Source organism: Gopherus flavomarginatus, chromosome 3, assembly GCF_025201925.1.
Source record: "Gopherus flavomarginatus isolate rGopFla2 chromosome 3, rGopFla2.mat.asm, whole genome shotgun sequence".
Lineage (NCBI taxonomy): Eukaryota > Metazoa > Chordata > Testudines > Testudinidae > Gopherus > Gopherus flavomarginatus.
This window is the reverse complement of record NC_066619.1, coordinates 100,704,298-100,722,612: the sequence shown is the minus strand read 5'-3', so window position 1 is coordinate 100,722,612 and position 18,315 is coordinate 100,704,298. Positions and strand designations below refer to the sequence as shown.

The 18,315-nt window shown below is 42.1% G+C and overlaps 1 protein-coding gene across 7 annotated transcripts in view; it reads left to right on the top strand.

The window, feature by feature from the left end:
* Positions 1-18,315, top strand: part of PRUNE2 (prune homolog 2 with BCH domain) — a 356,369-nt gene that overhangs the window by 124,653 nt on the left and 213,401 nt on the right. For all 7 annotated transcript variants that reach the window (XR_007773157.1, XR_007773158.1, XM_050944083.1 and 4 more), the window contains 4 exons: positions 1,862-2,038; positions 10,573-10,675; positions 15,941-16,072; positions 16,233-16,319. Coding sequence is in view for 5 of the 7 variants with exons in the window: in XM_050944083.1 (XP_050800040.1) it covers positions 1,862-2,038; positions 10,573-10,675; positions 15,941-16,072; positions 16,233-16,319 (499 nt within the window). In the remaining 2 variants the exon portion in view is untranslated. The remainder of the gene's footprint in view (positions 1-1,861; positions 2,039-10,572; positions 10,676-15,940; positions 16,073-16,232; positions 16,320-18,315) is intronic.

Sequence of the window (18,315 nt, the reverse complement as noted above, 5' to 3'; positions counted from 1 at the left end):
TTTGGAACCAGTACAGACATCACTAAACAGTTCAAACTGAAGTGTTTCAGATAATGGTCCCCTTACTGCCCCACAGGACACTTGTGGCCTTTCAAACCCTCAGGCCCAGAAACCACTGCTTCTGGGAAGTTGTGACAAGAACTGCAGGACAAATACCCAGGGGACAATGCTAGCATGCACACAGGGCAAAACTACAGTGGTTCAGTACATGAGTATGCATGGCTAATGTGGACACTGTTTGTATTAAAATAGTGACTCTTCATCAGCTTAGTTAGGAATGCTGCATTAAACAGAACAGATATCTCAACATAAACACAAAATATAAATATATTTGGCAATTCAGCCAAACTAATTAGATTCTTGGTTGTTTTTAGTTAGGGTTTAAAATGCTTCCATTTTTTCCCCAAATTTTCTTGCTATCTATATTTAGTCTTTTCACTTAAGACTGAGCTTGCTATTTATGTGTGTCATGCACGGAAAAAAAATTCTCTGCTTCTCTGCCATATCTGTCTTCAGGGCTGTTTCCTCTCTTTCTGAGGAGGAGATGTTTGCTCAGACTGCCTGTTTATTCATGGTGTGTGTTCACAATGCTGAAATGCCCCAGGAAGATTAATAAAAAATGGATGGAAATGAGGAACAGATTCACTCAAAAATCCTATATTATAGTCAATAGCTAGGAAAAGAAATTAAGTAATTCCAACTACAAATGAAGTTAGTACCATATGCTAATTTTTGTGTGGCCAGCCACTAAATCTCACAACCGGGGATATAATTAGACATACATTAGCAGCCATGCTTTTCAATGCAGAATGGATATATGTGTTTTGCTAATTACTTGACATAGTCGCAGGAGTATCAGAAACCAACTCTGGTCCCTTGTTACTCGGTTAATCTATTTATTCCTAATTTAGAACTAAATTCTGCAGCATCTTTTGTGACTGTGCAACTCCCAAAATGCAGCAGAAATACAGTGACATCCTGCATGGGCTGGGGGGACTGGGAAACAGAGGGGCTGTGCTGAGGGACTCCATAGTCCTCTGTGGGCTTTGAATGTGAGTGTGACTGCGGAGTGCCTGAATTTTATGTACCAGTGCATCACAATCCCTGCTCCACACTTTACATCCAGGAAGAGAGTTTGTAGTTCCTCCATCCATGTGTTTATTTGATCATTTTAGCAGGGGACAAAGATTTCATCCTTAAATGAAAGGGATTACAAGGAGTAAAATTCGCACCCTGAAAATTTTGTTTAATATATTGGAGCAGCCAGCCATGTGGAGTCTGATGTTTTTGGATGTGAAGTAGTACTCTGAATGTTGTTTGGTTTAATCTGATACTTCTCAATTTCAGACCTCTTTGATGTCCACCAAAAAAATAAAAAAAGAGGAGGAACACTTGATAAAAGGGAAAAAGTTGAGAACAATGCAGCCCTATTGTTTTCCTTCTCTGCCCCCTCCCTCAACAAGTGCTGGTGTGACCAAGGGCTTACTTTTTCTATTTTAACTTTGTACTTTACATTTGTGGTATAGTTATCACACCAGCAACCTATATCATTGAAGAGCTGCAGTTCAATAGCCACTGCAAGTTGCTGATCAGTGTTACATTCCATTTTGTTACCTGCAGAACATAAAGGCAATTGTGCACTGTGATTATTTACTATTATCATGTTCAAAATGGTGAAAAGAGAGGCAGATCTGACCAAGTGGCTGTTACAGGGTCACATTCTGTTCGTATTTATAGCACTGTAAATCCAGACTAACTCTAATGGCTTTAAAGGGACAGTTGAGTTCACTGAGTTACCGCAAATTTGGACCACTCTAATTATGAAGATATTATAGTATTATGTGCTGTTTTATTTTTTCAGAAGACCAAGCAGCTGTTAGGGATGTTTTCCAAGAAGAGTCTGAATCCATTCCAGAGTATACTGCTGAGGAAGAGCGACAAGACAACAGGTTATGGAGAACAGTAGTGATTGGCGAACAGGAACAGAGGATTGATATGAAAGTCATTGAGCCTTACAAAAAAGTTATTTCTCATGGAGGTAGGGAACTCCTAAAAGCATTTTTACAGTGATGTGAAAAAACATGCTTCATCAGCCAGTGGGAAAACTGAGTTCATTTTTCAGCCACCCATATAAACAACTCTCGAGGTACGTCTACACTACGGGATAATTCCGATTTTACATAAACCGGTTTTATAAAACAGAATGTATAAAGTCAAGGGCACACGGCCACACTAAGCACATTAATTCGGCCGTGTGCGTCCATGGTCCGAGGCTAGCGTTGATTTCCGGAGCGTTGCACTGTGGGTAGCTATTCCATAGCTATCCCATAGTTCCCGCAGTCTCCCCCGCCCTTAGAATTCTGGGTTGAGAGCCCAGTGGCTGATGGGGGCAAAAATCATTGTCGCGGTTGGTTCTGGGTAAATGTCGTCAGTCATTCCTTCCTCCGGGAAAGCAACGGCAGACAATCATTTCGCGCCCTTTTTCCCTGGATTGTCCTGGCAGACGCCATAGCATGGCAACCATGGAGCCCATTCAGCTTTTTATTTTTACAGTCACCGTACGTGTACTGGATGCCGCGGACAGGCGATACTCCAGCGCTACACAGCAGCATTCATTTGCTTTTCCATGATAGCAGAGATGGTTACCAGTCGTTCTGTACCGTCTGCTGCCAGGGTAATTTGGGAATGAGATGACGGTTATCTGTCCTTCTGTGCTGTCTGCTGCTATCAGGGGTGCCCCTGGCTGAGGTCGGCCGGGGGCGCAAAAGCAAAACTGGGAATGACTCCCCAAGTCAATCCCTGCTTTATGGTTTCTAAAAATAGTCCTGCCTAGAATTTGGGACAAGTGTACTAGAGATACAGTGTATCAGAGAGTACAGCTGCTCCGTGTCAGATCCAGCAGAAATGATGAGCTACATGCCTCACGGAGGGTGCCCCTGCAACAACCCTACCCGTTGCTTCCCTCCTCCCCCAACCTTCCTGGGCTACTGTGGCAGTGTCCCCCCCATTTGTGTCATGACGTTATAAAGAATGCAGGAATAAGAAACAGTGACTTGTTAGTGAGATAAAATGAGGGGGAGGCAGCCTCCCCGTGCTATGACAGTCCAGGCAGGACATTAAGCGATGCCGGGGAGAGGAGCCCAGCATCCCGCTGCTATGATAGTCCAGGCAGTACAGAATCTTTTCTTTACACCAGAAAGGGAGGGGCCTGATGGAGCTCAGCCCCCCGTGGCTATGATGAAGACAGTTACCAGCCGTTCTGTACCATCTACTGGGAATGACCAGGAATCATTCCTATTTTTACCCAGGCGCCCCTGAGGCCAGCCAGGGGTATTCAGCAGTTATCAAGCATGTACCATCTGCCACCAGGGAGGGGAGAGGAGCGGATACTGCTCTTCACTGCTGCAGCATCGCTTCTACCAGCAGCATTCAGTAGACATAGGGTGACATTGAAAAAAGTCAAGAAATGATTTCTTTCCCTTTTCTTTCACGTGGGGGGGGGAGGGAGTAAATTGACGAGGACTGTGGGATAGCTGGAGTCCTCAGTACCCCCCTCCCTCCCTCCATGAGAATCCGTTTGAGTCTCTGGCTTCTCGTTACGCTTGTCACGCAGCACTGTGTAGCCTGGAGATTTTTTTTTCAAATGCTTTGGCATTTTGTCTTCTGTAATGGAGCTCTGATAGAACAGATTTGTCTCCCCATACAGCGATCAGATTCAGTATCTCCCGTACGGTCCATGCTGGAGCTCTTTTTGGATATGGGACTGCATTGCCACCCATGCTGATCAGAGCTCCACGCTGGGCAAACAGGAAATGAAAATCAAAATTTCGCGGGGCTTTTCCTGTTTACCTGGCCACTGCACCCGAGCTGAGATTGCTGTCCAGAGTGGTCACAGTGATGCACTGTGGGATACTGCCCAGAGGCCAATACCATCAATTTACGGCCACACTAACCCTAATCCGATATGGTAATACCGATTTTAGTGCTACTCCTCTCGTTGGGGAGAAGTACAGAAACCGATATAAAGAGCCCTTTATATCGATATAAAGGGCCTCGTAGTGTGGACGGGTACAGCGTTAAATTGGTTTAACGCTGCTAAAATCGGTTTAAATGCATAGTGTAGACCAGGCCTCAGACTCTCACATTACAGTAAATACTAGGGGGCCAGATTCATGCCTGGGCTGTTGCTGAACACCCAGGTGCAGAGCCCCATTTGCCAAAAGTCCACTGTGATGGCAAAAAAGCAGCTGCAAATGCCTGTCCATCAAAAGGCCAGTGGGCCACTAGCTTATACCCAAAATTGAGTGATATTTTCAGCAAGGGGACATGCCCTGACTCAGCACATTTCCTGAGCAGCTGGGATCTTATAGTGCCCCTAGTGGAACTGAAAGCCACTCATCTGTGGCAGAAACCGCATAAGAGAATAATTGTATAGAAATATTCACCCTACAGGGAGGGTAATTGGTCTTTCTGGAGATACAGGGAGATCAGCTGGTTCAAGGAGCTATCATTTTCATGTTTCTGTTCCATGGGTGAATTTAACCTGCAGCGTTTGGAAGTTCACTTGGGAAGACTAGATTACCTCCAACCATGGGGTATGGGTTACATCCCTCAGCAGTATTCCTTGCTGTGCTGAATTATTTCTGGGAGAGGTAATGGGCCTGATTCTGTTCTAACTTACATGGGGCAAATCAGAAGTAACTCCAATGAAGTAAATTGACTTCATCCAGTGTAAAACTGGTGTAAAGGGAGATCTACCTAAGTCAGGCCTAATGTTTGATTCAACCTGGCAGAGGTAGAAATGAGATGATCATAGAATCATAGGACTGGAAGGGACCTCAAGAGATCATCTATCCAGTCCCCTGCACTCATGGAAGGACTAAGTATTATCTAGACCATTCCTGATAGACAAACATCTAACTGTTCTTAAAAATCTCCAATGATAGATACTTTAAATACCTGAGCATCTCAAACAATAGCAAATATACTAATATAGATGCCTTATTAGCAACATGATACTCATAGCATAAAATTCCCTTTCAGTAAAGAGTGAATGCTTTGGTTTTTCTATAGCCAGCTGACTGAAAAATCTACTCTGTAGGCTATAGATATAATAGTTTTTGCCTCATGAAGTATGCTGTTCTGTGATTCATTAAACTACTTTTATTCTGTGCATGACTGACTGCAACCATTTTCCAAAGCAAGGGTGTACAGTTCCAAGTAGGACATGCGGTTAAAGGAAAAACTGCCCATAATGTATGCAGTGCTTCCCTGGGGCTTCAGCATATGTGCCCTTGATTAACCTGGAACATTGCTAAAGTTATTTTCATGAGCATCAATCAGCCTTTCACCAGCAAGCTGAGCAAATATTTTATTCTATGTTCCTCGCATACTTGGTAATTATTAGACAATCCATCAAATATAACCAGGAGAGTGACCCCATTTAAGCTGTGTACTTGTAGTATTGGAGAGGCAAAGTGGGTGAGATAATATCTTATTGGATCAACTTCTGTTGGTGAGAGAGATAAGCTATCAAGCCATACAGACTCTACTTCAGTCAGGTCTTCCTCAATCTTTCTGGTCACTAACAACCTAAAAGCACCACCAGTGTTGATACAGTAGCTAAGCCCACCCCAAGTTATTTACCCCATTGGACTTGTTACCATAGAAACTTAAAATAAGAAAATTAAAAATAAAGAAAAATGTCTTTCCATTGACATATCAGGTTCATGATCCCTTTGGATACACTGTGCATATGAGAAGATTAATGGGAGTGCTGTTTATTAACTTTGAATGGCTGTTAACACAGTATAACCACTGAGATCTTATGAGTTTTTCCACTGTTGCAGTGTTGCTCACTAGTTATGTTATTGAAATTTAAGCTATCATTTCCACTACATTTTCAGGGCCAGATCCTTAGCTAGTATAAAGCAGTATAGCTCCCTTGAAGTTAATAGAGTTACAGAGGTACATCAATCACTCATAGATACATAGACTTAAAGGTCAGAAGGCGCCATCATGATCATCTAGTGTGACCTCCTGCAGACCTGTGTTAAAGCCTGCGGAGACTCACATCACTGAGTGCACAAAAGGATTACTTATAAGCTAATAAAAACATTTTAACAGCCAGAAAAAAACAGTTTTCAACCATAACAACACAATTAAAGACCCTGGAGGTATTTCATAAATGGACAGTATCATTAAAGAAGAAAAATAAAGAATTGCAACATTGCTAGTAGTGTTTATTTATGTTTTAATGTATGTGCTGAATAAACACTCTAGATGCATATACTATGAAAACATTTACACAACTTTCCAGATTCGTGCCCTTACATATGCATTTACAATGGTTTCTGTTCAAATGAAAATGAGGCCGTGATATGACTGTCATGTGATTTCAGTGGAAGCAGGAACAGGCTCTTTGTCACACAATATTACTGTTAAAAGTTACTTCTGTGCTGAACTCCGCATTATCCTCTGATGGGTTTGTAAACATGGACAGTTTTCCCATTGGGGACCAGACCACTCAATTCAGTTTATGTATGTTAGGATTTAAATTCAGTTCTCCAGGAGTGAAAGCCAAATGGTCTAACCCATTCCCTACCATTTAGGTGCTCTGGGTCTGATTCTTCATGGCATTACACCAGGTTTACATGAATGTAACACAATTGATGACTTAACTTGAATGAAAAAAGATTAGTATTGTGCAGCTCTATAACAAGTGTGAATTGTCTCATACCTGTTTGACACATGCTTTCATGCAAAACAGGATGAACAATATAGTTGAAAGAGCCAGTTAAATTAGGTGACACTAGCTGAATCTGGCAAGCTGCCAAAAGTAGAAATGAAGCTGTCTGCTGTGACAGTAGTTTACAATAATATTGTTTCCAAGAGAATTGGCCTTGACTCACCTCTAGCACTCATTTTGGAAGTGGTGACCATTTTCTTCGGATAATAACTTGTTAAACTGACCCCTTATTTTGCTTCTGCAGTCTTCCATCTTTCCAGGCTGTTGTGTGCTAAGAGATAGTGAGCAGCTGGTCATTGACATGGCTGATGTGTTATCAGCAATATGTGCAAGACATGTTCACCCACAACAGCAAGCTGTGTGCTATTTGGTGAATTTTTTCTGGCATCTTCTTATTCTTCAGACAGAAAAGTGTGGCAGATGTTCTCATTCCCATGCAAAGTTTTGTAAAGAACCACACAAATCTGAGCTGGAAACCTTTACTAAGTCTTCTAGCCCATCTCTTTGAATCTGCATGATTTGCTTTCAAAATACTGCAACTAGAATTTAATTCTCATAAAGGAAGCATAAGAATCAGCAATACTCACCGACACTACATTGACCAACTTAGAAACATTGAGTGAAATCCTGAGCCCACTGAAGTCAATGAGATTACAACCTTTATTTATCAAGAATCAGATCCTTTCTTCCCCGGGCTGTGGATGTGGAAATGATGCAATTTCATTGCATATGCATGGGGCAGGATTTTGGAGAGCCTGAGCAATTGGTATGGCATTACTACAAAGTCCACCTCCATCAGAGTCCTTTGTATAGATATTCAGGAGCAGGAGTGGGGCTGGTGGAGCCTGTCTGCTTAGATAGCAAAGAAAGGTGCTTGAGAAATAAATTAACTAGAGTTTAGCTAGATCCACCACTATATTGATTCACTGGCCATACTCCTGAGAGGGATGGTGGTGTTCAGAATCTGAGTGGTGGCCAGACTGTGAGTGAGGAGGAATGGATAGTAGGTACAGCTCTACAGCCTAGGGAGGAGGTTTCCTTCCACACCAGCCCCTGGGGAAATACCTCAGTGATCAGTCTGGTTGCTTCCGCTGAACTGTGGGCAAGGAATTTGTGCCAACTCTTGTTAGCGTCTTCTGGTGAAGGATTAAAAAGCACCACTGTCGTGCATGAACATTGCTTGTCAATAAGAGAGCATAAAAATAGTGTGTTAGTTTGATCTGTGGAATCTTTTTTTCCAGGTGGTTAGGTGCATATTATCTTTTTGGGTTAATGTGGAACTGCAAGATAAGGCCCTTGTCAGCACTGTATAAAATACTGGACACAGCTGCCACTGTGTCCTGGTAATGCCAAGTTCCTGGGCCAACTGAAAGGATTGCCTCTTGATTTCACTGTGTTAGTTGTATAGGGAATCCCTGGAGATTTCGTAATTTACATAAGCAAGGAAATCCCATCCCAGCTTTCAAAGAAGAGGTGAAAAATACTGCCTTACTCTTGAATATATGGACTTAATATAGCCCATTATTAAAGACAGCTAATATAGCTCATGTTATTGGTTAGCTGAAGGCTATGTTGTCTCTTTCACCAACAGAAACTGGTCCAAGAGAAGATATTATCTCACCCACCTTGTCTCAGTTGAAGGCTGTATCAGCTGCTGCTCTCCCTTTTGAGATTGGTACTTAAGTCTGAAAAAAAGGAAGAATGAAACAGGGGAGTTCAATGTCCTCCTCTAATTCCTGTTTAGAAAACTGGGTTATTCCTTCATGTGAAGGCCTCTGAGTATGAAGCTCTTACAAACATAAAGTCAGCTGTCCTTTTTTCTCCCGCTTGCTCTAAGTTCAGGAAAAAGCACATTTAATTGTTGGTTTGAAATAATGCAAGCTGCTGTGTGACTTTGAAAACTTCTCTGTGATTAACATTGTTAATTGGATAATTGCAAATGTAATTATATGCTAATTCTTCCAATCGTCTTATTCAGATCAATTATATTTTATCAAATATGACATGTTTCAATTGTAAAAACTGAACTCCTTCTGCAGACTACTTTCCAAAGTGAGGAATTGAAGCAATATGGTTCAATGGATAAACCGTGGCACTAAGAGACAGAAGACTGACTCAGGTCACAGACTTGATGTGAACCTTTTTCTTCTCAGTCACTGATCTTCTCTCTGTATCAGTGTACCCATTTGTAACGTCAGGATAATTATATTTTCTGTCCTTTATAAAACATTTGAATTTGAGGTGGTGTATGCATGTGTGACCAGCCCTTCCATCATCTCGGTTGTTCAGCACTTGGGCACACACCTTTCTGGAAGAGGACACCTTTTCCCATGCCCTTTTGACTGAAACTGGGTGGGAATTAATCTCCAGAAATCCTTTTGCCTCCTGTTCTTTAGATGTTGAAAACTTTGCTCCCTTGAGGAGTGGTCTACTTGAAATACCCACCCAGCAGCAGATTTTCTTAAAACAAGATTGAAAACAGAGAGGAAAGGGAATTAACACATAAGGAACAGTTTGACTAATACAGCTATCTCTCGCTTACCTTCTTACTAGCTAAATTATGAAAGGCATTTTCATCTTAGTTCTAGAGACAAAAGAATGCTCTTACTCTTAGGCCACGTCCAGACTAGGAGAGGAAAATCGATCTTAGATACGCAACTTCAGCTACGTGAATAACGTAGCTGAAGTCGAATTTCTAAGATTGAGTTACTCACCCGTCCAGACGGCGCGGGATCGATATCCGCGGCTCTCCGTGTCGATTCCGGAACTCCGTTCGGGTTGATGGAGTTCCGGAATCGATGTAAGCGCGCTCGGGGATCGATACATCGCGTCCAGACTAGACGCGATATATCGATCCCCGAGCAATCGATTTTAACCCGCCGATACAGCGGGTTAGTCTGGACGTGGGCTTACGTGTCTAAAAACCTAGTCCTCTCTGATCTTCCTTGATCAGCCTGTCAGCTGCTCTTCCTGCACAGAGAGAATTCCTCTTTTGCTCTTACACCCAACCTGTTTATCAGGTGTTCATTACTAGATTCAGGAGGGTCTCCTCTACATTTCCATAGGAATGGTTTTGCATGACTCCTGTCCAGGGAAAAGTTCAGTCAGGGTTGCCCTTACCAGGATCGTCTTCTAACCACCTCTCTCCCACAACTAAATTTCTCTCAGCTTTCTCATTGCCAGGCTGATATGTCAAACGCTCTGGTGATTTCCATTTCTTTAGATTAACTACAGCAATCAGTGTTTGTCCTGAGCTAGTGTTCCCTTTTATGGGAGCCAACTCAGGGCTGGTCCACACTACGGGGGAGGAAATAGATCTTAGATACGCAACTTCAGCTTACGTGAATAACGTAGCTGAAGTCGAATATCTAAGATCGGATTACTCACCCATCCACACCGCGCGGGATCGATGTTCGCGGCTCTCCCTTCGATTCCGGGAACTCCGTTGGGGTTGATGGAGTTCCGGAATCGATATAAGCGCGCTCAGGGATCGATATATCGCGTCTAGATGAGACGCGATATAGCGATCCCCGAGCAATCGATTTTAACCCGCTGATACGGCGTGTAGTCTGGATGTAGCCTCATGCATGCTCCCCTTGTGAATATACCAAGTCTCCATCTCTGCTGGCGGCAGAGGTAGCTGGGATTTAAAAAAACTGGACTTAAAAAAAAAGGGGGGAGGATTTACTTTATCTCCATTAGGCTTAAAAATTTAGATTAAAAAAATCACCATATTCCAGGCCTATCATAATTATTTTCTTTTTAAGATGATCTTGTTAAGAGCCCTTTACTGAGAGACAAATGCCTTTTTGTTTGTTCCACAGGATACTATGGTGATGGTCTAAATGCCATCATTGTGTTTGCTGCATGTTTCCTGCCAGACAGCAGTCGAGCTGATTACAACTATGTCATGGAAAATCTTTTCCTGTGAGTGATATGTGTGAACAATATGACAGTCTTTTGTGTTAATATGTATAATTACGTACTGAGAGAAACTGTCTTTAATTAAGAGATAATTCAGGATATTAAAGGGGGTGACTTGAATACTATGGGGAAAAACTGCCTTAGGTAGAATGCTCAATGAAGCACTCCTTGGCTCTAAAATCCTTAAACCACTTCACCAGTGAGTGCCAGTCCTACCTGTAGGGGAGAGCAGCCTTCCCTGCCTTTAACCCTCAGTTCATTTTTCACATATTATTTGTTGTATTGCGTAGCATCTAGGAGTCCCAGTCTTGGGCCAGGGCCTAGTTGTCCTAGGTGCTGCATAAACACAGAACAAAAAGACTGTTACACAGGAGCACCATTTCAGATGGGGGGAGGAGGGGCAACTTTAATCATGATTCCAAGGTTTACTTAGAAACCTGGAAACTCTAGGTTTTTTGCAAATAGAAGTGGGGGGCACAACCAAAAATTATAATTCAAGGAGAGAGTGCCTCAGCTCAAAAAGTTTGAAAACCGCTCAGGGTGAAGGCAGGCGATATCTAGGGGCTGTGTACTGGGAGGAGAGAACCACTCAGGGTGCAGGGACACAGGTAGCTAGGGGAATGCAGGCAGGAGTGGAGCTCCAGGTGCAGGGAGTGGCTATATCCAAAGTGCTGCTGCTGCTGTTGCTGGGCCAGCTGTGTACTCAGTCTCTAGTTGGCACAGTGGGGGCAGATCCGCGGGGCAGGAGCTGGAGTGAGGGGCATGCTCTGCCCACCTAGGTACGCAATGGACAGGAGAAGGGGAACTCCGCAACATCATCCTGTGGCCAGCTCTGCACAGCAGAGCAGGAGGCAGGCTCTCAGTCCCAAGCGGCATGGCCAGTGAGAGCTCTGTGGTGGGGAGGCGGGGGCAGTGTGGCAGCTGCAGACTGCAGTGGAGCAGGCAGAGGGGGAAGGAGGGGCAGCATCTTCCCTCCCACTGCAAACTTCACCCAAATGTGGTACAAAACTCAGAGGAGGGGGCGGGTACTCCCCTCCCCCACCTTCCCTAAATGGCACCCCTGCAGTCACTGCCCCGAAGAGTTTAGGACATTTCCCGACTCCAGCTGCTTCTGTGTCAGTCACTACGAATGGCAATTGCCAGTGAGGAAGGACATACGAATTTGACCGAGTGAACCCAACTTTGTTTTAATTTTTAACAACAAAAGTAACTCCTAATGGCAACTTGTTCTGGCAGCAAATAGATGGAGAAGACAATGGCTGCCCTGAGCCGTCTCCAGCCTGTCTCTCTTTGCTGCTGAAATCCTAATCTGACTGACCCTCCAAGGCCCACAAGCCTGTTTAAAATGAAAGTCATAAAATCATAGGACTGGAAGGGACTTTGAAAGGTCCTCTAGTCCAGTCTCCTGCACTCATGGCAAGACTAAGTATTATCTAGTCCTGGTAGGTATGCACAATTCAAATGCCAACCAAAGCCTGGCCTTGCACAGGCTGCTGCATAAGGAAATGGTGAACCTGACCATTAGAGCACAACTCCCTGTAGTTCCATCCCCTGGAACCCCAATAGGGGCTTCATGCCTAATTCATAAGAAAGATTGTCTCAGCTCTGGATAAAATATGGCCCATACAGACATAGAATATCAGGGTTAGAAGGGACCTCAGAAGGTCATCTAGTTCAACCCCCTGCTCAAAGCAGGACCAATCCGCTGACAGATTTTTGCCCCAGATCCCTAAATGGCCCCTTCAAGGATTAAACTCACAACCCTGGGTTTAGTAGACCAATGCTCAAACCACTGAGCTATCCCTCTCCTTAATGGTGGATCATATTTGAAGCATACCCTAATAAGGTAAGCAAAACTCAATACAGCAAAAAGAAACCCTGCAACCACAGGTGCTGGAATTAGGGGTGCTGCCGCACCCACTGGCTTGAAGTGGTTTCCATTATATACAGTATTTACCATTTGGTTTAGTGCTTCTCAACACCCCCGCTATACGAATTGTTCCAGCACCCCTGCCTGCAACAACACCATAAACAGAAAAAACAACAGCAATTAATTTCCTCCCTGTTCAGATCATTACTACTATTCTTCTGAAAGCAGATGCTGCATCTAAATCCTACCTATCATCACCAGCAATCAGAGTAGCATCCTCAAGATATGAGAGGGGGGGGAGGAATACCACAATAGTCCTAAACCTGGCAAAAAACAAGAGAGCATAATTATGACTCAGACTGAACAATTATTCTGTGACTTAGTTGAACTCATCAATTTTTAAGTAAAGTTGTGTCTAATCAGGATAGTCTCTTATAGAGGAGGAATCTTTAAGAGTTAAGGGCCAGATTCTTCTCTCAGTTATGCTACAATAAATACAAAGTAATTTCATTGTCCTCAGGACTTAAAAGATTTCCCCACTGAAGGCTAGCAGCAGGGTCACCCCCCCTCCTTTTTTTTTTACTCCATTGTCTTCCCTGGGATTACTTCAGATTTGTATCAGTGTAAATGAGAGCAGAATTTGGACCTGTGTCTTCAACTTGTCTTGCAACTGGCAGACTCCTGTTTCTTTTATACACAGAGGTGCAGGGTAGTGAAACTAAGGAGGAAGTATATGGCCACCCATTTATTTTGTTTGTGGGGCAGAAGGGGGATATGCATTGAACTAAAGAGATGTCAGTATACTGATCCCTAGTACATCAGGCTACGAATATATGTGCATAAATTCTTCCTAGTTAATCATATGAGGAATCTCGAGGAGTCCTGCGCTCCCTCATTTTATTTTCTAGCCTTGGCCTTAAGCAAAGTACTTTGCATAGATAATCCCACAACTGCAATGCTGTATTCCCCAGATGTCAGCTTCATATCAGTGATTTTTCAACCTATGACCAGCAATTGTGCATTTAGTTGTTTACATATTTTACCTACTGCGTTTACGATGCCCTGTGGGTCATCAAAGCTTTCTGTCATCAATTTGTTACCTTGACTAATCCTTTTGGATAGTGAGAGTCTGGGCGGACATCCAAACCCCAGGAGACAGCAGCTGTTGATGCCCTTCCCTGGGATGTTGCAGACCCAGACTGAAATGCCTGCTGTCTCAACTGCAGCTGCTTAATCCTCAGCATGTTAGAGGCAAACAATTACAAGTTCCACGCAAGAATCAGTCCACAACCTGCTAAAATTATTTGCTGAAGTCTGAAAAGAGAGTTTGTGCTTTCAAACTCAAGTAGAGCATTGCAGAAGAATCTCTCCAGTCACTAAGACATTTCCTTTCACCCACGATTTGTTTTATTAAAAAGAAAAAAAAAAGGACAAACAAACTTTTCATTCTCACAAGGCAGATGAGGAGCCAGGCATCATAAGAGTGGCTATTTTTTCCTAAAATGGCAGTTGCTGTAATTCAGCCACGTTATTGATCTCAAGAGTGTTCACTTATGGAAACGGAGGAATCAGTCTCTCCACTTCAGGAATTACTAGGTGAAATTCTATGGCTTGTGTTATGCAGAAGGTCTGACTAGATGATCATAATGGTCATCTCTAGTCTTAAAAATCTATAAATCACTCTCTCTTTATTCCTGATGTTTATTATGATTGACTATTTGTACAGCACCCACCAACCCTCTGCATTTTATACACATAAAAAGACTTGCTCCCTTCTCCATGGTCCCAGTCCCACAAAGACTTACTTGCATACTTAACCTTTTGCATTGTGAGTAATCCTGCTGATGATTCACTGCAATGAGAGAGCAGCTTTAAATTCCACAGGATTACTCACAGTGCATAAAGTTCAACATATGTATGAGTCTTTGCAGGATTGAGGCCTACATAGACAACATACAAATGCAAAAGGGAAGAGAGGCAATAAAAAGTACTGTGAATCAGTAGTGAAGTGTGACACTAGTCTGGATAGTTCCATGCATTGAATTTAATTAATGTAACCTTATATTTATTTAAAATGGGATTACAAGCACTTCCTGGAGGTGAGAACTGGGTTTCAGATTCTTGTTTGAAAGAACAATATTTTAAGAAAGGATTTAAAGGAGGAGAGTAGACTGTGAGGTGCTCAAAAACAATAGCGATGAGGCCTATTAAATATACAGGTAAAGGTTCCCCTGTCATTTTTGTACAGACACAGCCCTGGGGCTGGATGGTGGAGTCCAAAAATTTTTGGAAGGGATATTAAACTTGATGCTTCAGGATATAAGCCAATTTCTAACTATTTCAGAGCAAAGTTGCTGTGTTCTACTAACATCTACAGGCTTCTAACAAACATTTCAGCAGATTGCCCAGGCTTTAGGCTGTTCTGGTGATAACAGACATAGAAGACGCTACGTTTAGGCACAACACACATCCCATTTCTGAAGGTTGTTCATCAACTTTTTCCTCTCTCAAAAGGCAAAGACTCTGAAAATGTGCTCAACTTTTCTACCAGTGGCATCAGTGTTGCAGAGCTGGATGAGACCTAGTGGGGTTGGGGGCGGGGGGGGAAAGAGAGGTGATCATCTGCTTCTGTGGAGACAAAACTAGAATTTAAATTGCCCTATTAGTGGCTACTCCCATGGGGGTGAATCTGGCCAACAGAGTGCAGTCCTGTTATAAATTATTGCAGGGTTGGGAATTCATATTAGTATTATGTATGCCTCAGGGATTTTTATGTTAAAAAAAGGACCCTATGGTTTGAAGTACTAAGGGGTATTCTATCCCCTCAGCAGAAGCAGGTAGTTTCACACTGCCTCCTAACTGGTTTAATAGTTTTGGAATTCAAAAGCTTGGTAATATCCATCATTCACAGACTCAGGAGATGGGATCTGTTGCATCTTCTCAGAACAAGAATTACAACTAAGTGTCTTTATGTTCCTCTTTTTTTGGTCTTATTTTCCCTTGTAAACATGCCAATGATTAATAATGAAGCTAAGTTTCTCTTTGAGTGCACCAGTTAGATCTCGGCACTACTTGGAATTTAATTACCATGGTCTCTCTTGTTGACTCTGTCCCCACCTATAATGTTGGAAGTGTTCCAGACTCACTTTCTGAAAGGAAGTTTTCCTAAGGAAACTACATTTTTCTGAAGCTGAAGATGTGTGTATAGCTTGCAGGATAAGGTGCCACAAACTAGCTTTGAGTCAGTTGTCAATGTCTGCTTTTAATGTAAAGCAAAATGAAATGCTGTTTTATTCTAAGTGTGCTTGTATTAATTAATTTATGCCTTATTATGTGGTTTTGATTAAGGATAAATGGATAAAAGATTGTTCACTCACAGGCTTTTATTCTCCAATCAGATATGTAATAAGTACCTTAGAACTGATGGTAGCTGAAGACTATATGATTGTTTACTTGAATGGAGCAACACCACGAAGAAAAATGCCTGGATTTGGCTGGATGAAAAAATGTTACCAGATGATTGATCGACGGTGAGCACTGTATATTTTCCTCCTTGACCACACCCACTATTTTAAATGCCATGCTTTAACACTTCTTATTATTGAGCCTGCTTTTATGTTATTGATTGCATATAGTCTTTCTACGTGACATTTTTATTTTTAAGCTGAAGCATTTTTCTTTCCAATTTAGGTTAAGGAAGAATTTGAAATCATTTATAATCGTTCACCCTTCTTGGTTTATCAGAACTATTCTAGCAGTGACGCGACCTTTTATAAGGTATGTAATACACATCAGTTTTATTTTCACTCACAGAAGCCCATGAACGGTCAGAACACAGAAGCCCATGAACGGTCAGAAATGGCTTTAGCACAGGACTTGCTTGTTCCTGATTACCTTCCACAGATGCATGCTTAATTTACAAGTCTCTGCACATCACTTCCTAGGTTCTGAAAGATGAAGTATGTATTTGGATATTTGCAAAAACTTAATACACATGAACAACTGGAGTAATAAATTGCATACATCAGAGGCACACAATTGGACATCTGTATTTGTATACACAAGTGGGACTCTCATTTTTCAAAAAATGATAAGGGTATCTTGGATCACCCCCGCACAAAGCCCAAATGGGTGTTTTATTGAAATTTCTTAATAAGAAAACTCCTGATGTGGATTACTTAATTACTTATTGTCCAGTGCTCAAGTTCCTGATTGGCACTTAAAGCCAGAGAGCAATGACTGAGCAGCACATCCAGCCTGAAGATGAAAATTAAAATAGGCCTTTATCCTCAGTTTCCTTGTAAATACTGGTTGAAACTATAGTAAAGAACAACCTTGTCAGACACATAGAAGAACATAATTTGTTGGGGAAGAGTCAACATGGTTTTTGTAAAGGGAAATCATGCTTCACCAATCTACTAGAATTCTTTGAGGGAGTCAACAAGCATATGGACAAAGGGGATCCAGTGGATATAGTGTATGTAGATTTTCAGAAAGCCTTTGACAAAGTCCCTCAAACGCTCCTAAGCAAAGTAAGCTGTCATGGGATAAGAGGGAAGGTTCTCTCATGGATTGGTAGCTGGTTAAAAAATAGGAAACAAAGTGTAGGAGTAAATGGTCAATTTTCAGAATGGAGTGAGGTAAATAGCGGTGTCCTGATGGAGACTGTAGTGGGCCCAGTCCTATTCAATATATTCATAAATGATCTGAAAAAAGGAGTAAACAGTGAGGTGGCAAAATTTACAGATGATACAAAACTACTTAAGTTAGTTAAGTCCCAGGCAGACTGCAAAGAGCTACAAAAGGATCTCTCAAAACTGGGTGACTGAGCAACAACATGACAGATGAATTTAATGTTGATAAATGCAAAGTAATACATATTAGAAAACATAATCCCAACTACACATATAAAATGATGGGGTCTAAATTTGCTCTTGCCACTCAAGAAACCGATCTTGGCATCATTGTGAATAGTCCCCTAAAAACATCCAATCAATATGCAGAGGCAGTCAAATAAGCAAACAGAATGTTGGGAAGATAAATAATAAGACAGAAAATATAATATTGCCTCTATATAAATCCATGGTACAGTACGCCCACATCTTGAATACTGCATGCAGATGTGGGTTGCCTCATCTCAAAAAAGATATACTGGAATTGGAAAAGGTTCAGAAAAGGGCAATGAAAATGATTAGGGGTGTGGAATGGCTGCCGTATTAGGAGAGATTAAGAAGACTGGAACTTTTCAGTTTGGAAGAGATGATGGTGATATGATAGAAGTCTATAAAATCATGATTGGTGTTGAGAAAGTAAATAAGGAAGCTTTATTTATTTCTTCTCATAACACAAGAAATAGGGATTACCCAATGAAATTAATAGGCAGCAGGTTTAAAACAAACAAAAGGATGTATTTTTTTCACATAATGTACATTCAACCTGTGGAACTCCTTGCCAAAGGATTTTGTGAAGGCCAAGAGTATAACAGGGTTCAAAAAAGAACTAGATAAATTCATGGAGGATAGGTCCATCAATGGCTATTAGCCAGGATGGGTAGAGATGGTATCCCTAGCCTCTGTTTGCCAGAAGCTGGGAATGAGTGAAGGGGGATGGATCACTTGATGATTACCTGTTCTGTTCATTCCCTCTGGGGCACCTGGCATTGGCCACTGTTGGAAGACAGGATACTGGGCTAGATGGACCTTTGGTCTGAGCCTGTATGGCTATTCTTATGTTATAATCAGGTAATCCCTCAGAGAGCACCCACAACAAAAAG